The 7,051-nt window shown below is 48.8% G+C and overlaps 2 protein-coding genes across 2 annotated transcripts; one reads left to right on the top strand and one right to left on the bottom strand.

The window, feature by feature from the left end:
• Nucleotides 1-1,332: 1,332 nt before the first annotated feature.
• Nucleotides 1,333-2,567, bottom strand: LOC125523038 (uncharacterized). The gene is made up of 2 exons (XM_048688075.2): nt 2,336-2,567; nt 1,333-2,250 (listed from the first exon to the last, which is right to left on the bottom strand). Exons 1-2 carry the CDS (start codon nt 2,469-2,471, stop codon nt 1,568-1,570), a joined length of 819 nt encoding a protein of 272 aa, XP_048544032.1. The 5' UTR covers nt 2,472-2,567; the 3' UTR covers nt 1,333-1,567.
• An 829-nt stretch (nt 2,568-3,396) lies between these two features.
• On the top strand, nt 3,397-4,741 carry LOC147960668 (uncharacterized). The gene is made up of 2 exons (XM_087533474.1): nt 3,397-4,135; nt 4,281-4,741. Exons 1-2 carry the CDS (start codon nt 3,397-3,399, stop codon nt 4,739-4,741), a joined length of 1,200 nt encoding a protein of 399 aa, XP_087389600.1.
• The last annotated feature ends 2,310 nt before the right edge of the window (nt 4,742-7,051 follow it).

A 7,051-nucleotide genomic window follows, 5' to 3' on the forward strand; every position in this document is an offset into this window, starting at 1 on the left:
ATGTCGGTGCCTCCCCCGCTGCTGCGATCCTGGCCTCTGGCGACCAATCTGCCGCCCCGTCCACCGCCGGCCGCCAAATTCTAGTGATGTTATTTTTATTTTATTTTTGTCATCTCCGGCCACTGTGGCACACTCCCACTCGTCGTCCCTAGCCCAGAGGTGCTCCTCTCTTCATCTCCGACCACGAGTAAAGCTGCATCACGCGCAGAGGAACACCTGCAGAGAGGAAAAGTTAACCCACATGAAGAAAACTTGGAAAAGTGGCAGCCCACCAGATTCCAATTGGTCCTTGCATTGTTGAACGCTAGCTACTTCTGCACCACAGCAGAGTCTTGTTGTTTCCCTCAAAAACCATGCCATCATGCCCACTGGCGGAGCTAGGCAACTTCTTTTGGGGGGATCAAACATAAATATGCACGTTTGGGGGGGCCAAAAAACTCTACTTGTCCTCATCTTTCTCTCTAAATTTTTTTTTCTTCACATATTTTACAAAAGCTGGGGGGGGGGGGGCATGGCCCCTGTAGCTTACAACATAGCTCCGCCACTAATCACGCCACTAGGAGAAGGATGGCGGAAGAACCCATTCATTTGAAGAAGCGCCCAAGCCATGACCCGTGGAGGATGAATTTTAGCTACTTTGTCGACTACTTCATCGCAAGCTTACGTCACGCATTGAGCCACTGTTATATTGTTTTTGCGGAGCATCGATGTATACCCTAGGTACTCCCTCCGTTTCAAATTACTTATCGCAGGTATGGATGTATCTAGATGTATTTTAGTTCTAGATACATTCATCTCTGAGACGAGTAATTTGGAACGGAGGGAGTACTAGCTAGCGCATGCAAATCATCTACTGCCGAAAAGTCATCGTTGGCCACGTGAACGGAAGAAAGAAGAAAAAAGAATGAGGAAAAGGGAGACAGAGGTTTCATGTGGGGTCTAGTTCGTTTGAGGGTTCTGTTAGGTTCGTATTTTTTTAACTCTTCAAAATTTGAAAAGTGAAGATTAGAGGAGATGTTTGAGGAGTTAAAGTTTGACGGTTCGGCGTTACAAACCCAGCCGGCCATACAATCGACTCCATCAATTTACACTCAACAACTATAAGCATTCATGTTAGTGTACTGTCAGTGCGCTGTACGTACATGTGGTGCCTATACCTAGGTGTAGTATATTAGCGCATGCAAGGGAGGCAAACGTACACTCTCCCCTTGCATTGCCCATTGCCCATGCCTATGCATGTAACAGCTACAAACGAATGTTTAGTTCCATGATTGATTGTTTAGGGTGATTAAATAAACAAGAATATTTAGAATTACAAGTTTACAACCTACATTAGCTTATTACAGCACATCAGCAACACCACCACATAAACTATCTAGCTAGGGAGAGGTCATCTCAACATATATGAAACAAAAAACAAAAATAAATAAATAATACTAACCAACCTGCATCGGCCATGGCTTTAATTCATACTCCTATATATGGGGCGGTCGGGGGGAAATGCATGCAAAGAAATTAACATCAATGTCTACATGTGTCTTGCATGCATGCGTGGCTGATGCGATTACTAATAAAGGAACCTAGTCCCTTCCTGGGTTGCTGCAGCACCGCCGGCACCGTCGCCGTAGAAGAAGAAGCTGCTCGGCGAAATCATCTCATGATGCTCATAGGTCATGATGTCATTCCCAGATGCTGCTGCTGCTGGTGAGAGCAGGCTGTTGGTGTCCTCCTCCTGCTGCTGAAACTGCAAGCCACCAAACATGAAGCTCTCCTGCAGGCCAGCAGCAGCAGCAGCAGCAGCAGCAGCAGCACTGGTGTTGTTGGAGATGTCCACCGAGGAGCACGACGACATGTACTGCTGCTGCTGGTGGTGGTCGCCTCCTCCGACTCCAAACATGAGGAGCTGGCCTAGAGATGCAGCAGAGGTAGAGCTAGTGTGGTGGTGGTGCTCAACGGTAAATGGCGGTGCCGGTGGTCTGGAGCTGTACTGCTGGCCATGGGTGGACTGAGCGGCGGCGGCGATGAGCAGGTGCAGCTGCTTCTTCTTGAGCTTGGTGTTCCAGTAGTTCTTGACGTCGTTGTCGGTCCTCCCGGGGAGCTGCGCGGCGATGATGGACCACCTGCTGCCGATGGCGGCGAAGAGGGCGCAGATCACCCTGTCCTCCTCCTCGGAGAAGTCGCCGTGCTTGATGTTCGGCCGCAGGTAGTTGAGCCAACGCAGGCGGCAGCTCTTCCCGCACCTCTTCAGGCCTGAATCATCTCCACGACATGAGTGAACGTGCATGCACGCATGTGCAGAAATGCAGATGGATATAGGTAGGTGTAATGGACATACCGGCTTTGGTGGGGAGCGCGATCCAGTTGCCGCCTGTGCCATGGGTGTGGATGTAGTCCTTGAGCTTCCTGTCCTCCTCGGGCGACCATGGCCCCTTCTTCACGCTGCCCTTGTCACAGCAGGGGGCTCGACCCATTTTCTCCCTCTTCTTCCCTGGCTCCTTTCTTCCTCGAGTTCCTGCCTAAGCTAGCCAGCTAGCTCCGGATGGGAGGAAATGGAGAGAGACAAGTTTAAAGGCAGCTCGCTAGCTCAGCTAGGTTGGAGATATATAATGCGGCCGGCAAGCAAGTCAATGGCAGTTGCTAGTACGAAGGAGGATGGCTCTAAATTTGTCTAGTTTCTCTCACCAAGCTAGCTAGATGTACTTTCTCTCCCTCCCTCCCTCTCTCTCATGGCAATGGCAATGGCAATGGCAGTGACAGTGACATCCATCTCTCCCTTGCACTGTCTGTCATCCATCGTTTCATGTCTGTCATCAACCAATCTCACACACGGACAGGGCCCAAACAACTAGGAAGGGGTAGGCCACAGCACACCTCAGCATGCATCATCCCCTCAACCTATAGCTTGTACTTTTGGAGACCCTTTCTTTCTGCTGCAGCATGTCCCTCAGGCCAACTCCATCGCGCCACCCTATCATGTCCGCCCCCGTCTGTTTGGAGTAAAAGGGACAAACGAGACGGCCCAGTGCACGGGCGCAAACGAACAAATGTCCGGATTCCGTCCGCTTTCGACCCATCCCCGGCCCAAACTTACGCTCGGTTTGGGGTAAAACGGACGCGCGCGGACGGCCTCGATGCACGCCCTTGTCCCCCCGTGGCCCGCCTGTCGGGGACACTAGCAGTCCCTCCGCTCCCAACGCTTCACCCTCTCTCCCCGCCCCGCCCCGCCGCCGGCGCCGCTGCTATTCTCCGGCCGCCTCCTCACCGCGCAGCCCACCCGCCGTCCGTACCAAACCACATCTCGACATGGCCGCCACCACGCCCGCGCTTCCGCCGTAGTTTTGGTCGTCGATCGGAGGAGGTTTGGCCCTCGCCGTCCTTGCCGGTGGCAGAGGGGACATGACTGCCGGCGACGTACCACGGCGGCCGAGGCAGATTCCCACGAGAGCTCCAGAGCGGCCTGTAGCCGGCCGACAACCACCCTGCTGCGTCGAGGTGATCATCGCGGCCTCTTCGCCACCACGAGCGCAAGGTGTTCGACCTTTTGCCAACAAAGGTATGGACAGTGGAGACGAGTTTTTCTATCATCACTTCCTTTGTTCATCGGACGATTCGTCGTCGGATGATGACGATCTTGTGGTGGCTGCACTGTTCGTTCACGACCATATTCAACAGCAGCTTCCTCGATACAGGGGGTCAGTCCCTGGCCGTGCTCCCAACCTGAACCACAACAGGAAAAGAGGCCACGCCCTGCTCTATGCAGATTACTTTGCCAACACCCCGCTCTTCAGGCCGGATAAATTTTGTCGCTGTTTTCGTATGGCCAGGCATGTGTTCAATCGTATCCGAGAGGGAGTGGTTGCTCATGACCCATACTTCGAGTGCAAGACGGATGCCCTTGGCAAGCTTGGATTCTCCTCCTACCAGAAATGCACCGCGGCCATCCGCATGCTTGCATATGGAATTCCAGGCGATCTGGTGGATGAGTATGTGCGTATGAGTGAGACAACATGTCTGATGTCAATGTACAAGTTTTGCCAGGCTGTGATCGAGGTCTTTGGCCCAGAGTACTTGAGGCAGCCAATTGCCGCTGATACAGAGAGATTGTTGGCGACCAACGCAGCTAGAGGCTTTCTAGGTATGCTTGGCAGTATAGATTGTATGCACTGGGAGTGGAAGAACTGTCCATTTTCTTGGCAGGGCCAGTACAAGGGGCATGTTAACGGGTGCACTGTCATATTAGAAGCGGTGGCATCACAAGATCTTTGGATATGGCATGGCAGGTTCTCACAATGATATCAACGTGCTGCAGCGTTCTCCAGTCTTCGCGAGGCTTGCAGAAGGCCACTCCTCACCTGTCAACTTTGAGATCAACGGCCACCATTACAATAAGGGATACTATCTAGCAGATGGTATATATCCTCAGTGGTCAACTTTTGTGAAGACAATCTCGAAACCCCAAGGTGAGAAGAGAAAGAGATTTGCCCAAATGCAAGAGAGTGTTAGAAAGGATGTGGAACGTGCTTTTGGTGTGCTTCAATCCCGGTGGGCTATCATTCGAAACCCTGCACTGTCATGGGATGAAAGGAAGCTTTGGGAGGTGATGACTGCTTGTGTGATCATGCACAACATGATCGTCGAGAACGAGCGTGATGAGAGTATCTTCGACCAAGGATTTGATTATCAAGGTGAAAATATTGAGTCCCTGCACCAAGACCCGGCCACATTTGAACAGTTTGCCTAATTCCACCGTGAGATGCGTGATTGGCACACTCATGTGAATCTTCAAAATGACTTGGTTGAGCACGTGTGGGATCACGTTGGCAACCAATAGATGTATTTGTCCATTTTATGTCCAGTCAAGACAATTTTGATTTGGTTGTAAAACTATTTTATTAAAGACAATTTCAATTGGGTTGTAAAACTATTTTAATTTTCAGACAAATATTTGGGTTCGAAACTAGTTTTAATGCAAATTTGGGCAATTCTTGGCCCTGACGGACAGGATGGGGCAAAAGGATGCGGCCGCGCGCTGGGCGCAAGGCCACCGCATCCCAGGACAGGCCCGGACAGGACACCAAATCCCTACCCAAAGGGACAAAAACAGGACAAAACGGACATCCGTTTGGGGTCGCGCGGTGGAGTTGGCCTCACCTACACACATGCGCACACTCTCTTAGGGCCTCCACTATGTAGGCCAAAAGTGATGCCAAATACACTTTTGCTTCATTTGGCACTGGTGCCCTCCATTGTCCAGCCGGTGCCATAAAAAAGATTCTGGGAACCGGAGCAAGTAGCTGCTCCGGTGCCAAATCCACAAAGCAGTAAACAATTAGCTCCCTGGCCCATCGAAGGAAGTGAAGCAGACCAAAAACACTCACGTAAAGCAAGTAGTTGATGGCTGGTTGAGTATTTTATTGACCTCTTGGGTCCCGCTTTTTTCAAGGCTGCGAACACACATTGTGAGACCGGTGCCAAATAATATTTTCAGGGCATCGCTGCCCAGCCAGCTATATTTTAATGGACTGGGAATCAACTACATAGTGGAAGGCCTTATCTAGTGAATGGTGTATCTCTTTTTTGAGCTCATAAGTCATAGCAGTAACTAGGCTAGCAACTAGTACTAAAAAGGGCCAGCCAGGGCAATTAAGCTAGGTAGCTAGGGTACAAATTTAAGGTGGATGCATCATGCATGTATATATGGATTAGGATGATGAACCTGAGTATGCAAGACAAATCCATGCTTTTCGCCGCATATATAAAATAAAGAAACTAACTGCTCCCTCTATTATAGTAGAAGAGAAGTGAGATCTTGACAGAGTGGGCACCAAGATTCAGTTTAATTAGCTATTATTGACAAAAACACTGACCCTTGTCGACATGCAAGCATCATGCATTCATGCATGATTACTCTCTCTCTCTCTCACACACACACAGACACACACACACACACACACACACACACACACACACACACACACACACACTGATTTAGACCATGTCAAAGCCAATCAGTTGAGTACGATCGAAACAGTACCATGGAATCTTAACAACATGCCACTTTTCTAATTCGTTGGTTCTCATGTCGCCACCCAAACAAGTTTTACTAGAAACTGGTCCATCCATTGTTAATTTTGTTCCATGGCTACGTATACTAGTAGTATAATTGCAACATATACGGGTGTTGTAGTCTTGTAGAGTAGGAATCATTCACGCGAATACAGCCACACCCATCGTACTGTTGGCATCAATTGGACAATGGTTTTGCTATTTTTCGATCGATATAGCTCAGTTCATGCTATAGAGATTCGTGCTGTTTTTTTTTCTTCAGTTTTTGGTTGTTGTTTTCTCCTCTCACGCGAGGAGAAATAATCTCAATCGACTAAGCTAGCTCTAGGCGCTCACATTGAACAAACGAATATATATACCCTGAAAAGAAAAGCTTAACAAACCTAGATATGTATACACAATTACACACACTGACACACATATAGGAGTATGTAGGTAGAGCAGTATAAATGTGTAACATGCAATTAATGCATGTGTACGTAAGAGCAGTGTAAATGTGTACTAACATGCATGTAGGTTGATGAAATAATTAATTACATAGCGTTCTGATCGACAGGGGCATAACCAAAAAGGTAAAGCACTCCTGGTACGTGGAGAACAAATGTACGGTAGGAGAGTTAAGGGACAAAGACTTGTGTAGGCACGTACGCATTATGTACTTTGCAGTAACATTTACGTACTTGAGTACTATATGTACGTACATAGCGTACGCCTTAATGATGATTAGCATAATACGTATATTGCTACCGGTCTACTACTACAGGCATGCATGCATGCATGAATATGACGCAATGTATGCGTGCATGTGCACCAATGTCTTTTTTCGCTACATCTCCAAGTTTCGCGTCATATCTCAGAGGCCATCGATCGATGAGATCACCAGCTAGCAAGCTTGCCATGAGTATGTATGTGTCTAACCATCACATCTTATATAATAGTAGTAGCTAGTACTTACTGTATGTTGCATCTCTCTCTCGTGTCGTCT

Source organism: Triticum urartu, chromosome 7A (genome assembly GCF_056163025.1).
Source record: "Triticum urartu cultivar PI428250 chromosome 7A, HENAU_Tu73, whole genome shotgun sequence".
Taxonomy (NCBI): Eukaryota; Viridiplantae; Streptophyta; class Magnoliopsida; order Poales; family Poaceae; genus Triticum; species Triticum urartu.

Bases quoted from the DNA above. Each gene is read 5' to 3' on its own strand.
- LOC125523038 (XM_048688075.2), bottom strand. From the start codon at position 2,471: ATGGGTCGAGCCCCCTGCTGTGACAAGGGCAGCGTGAAGAAGGGGCCA. The intron at 2,251-2,335 runs GTATGTCCATTA...GAGATGATTCAG, and splicing joins CGCGCTCCCCACCAAAGCCG to GCCTGAAGAGGTGCGGGAAG.
- LOC147960668 (XM_087533474.1), top strand. From the start codon at position 3,397: ATGACTGCCGGCGACGTACCACGGCGGCCGAGGCAGATTCCCACGAGA. The intron at 4,136-4,280 runs GTATGCTTGGCA...ATGGCATGGCAG, and splicing joins CGCAGCTAGAGGCTTTCTAG to GTTCTCACAATGATATCAAC.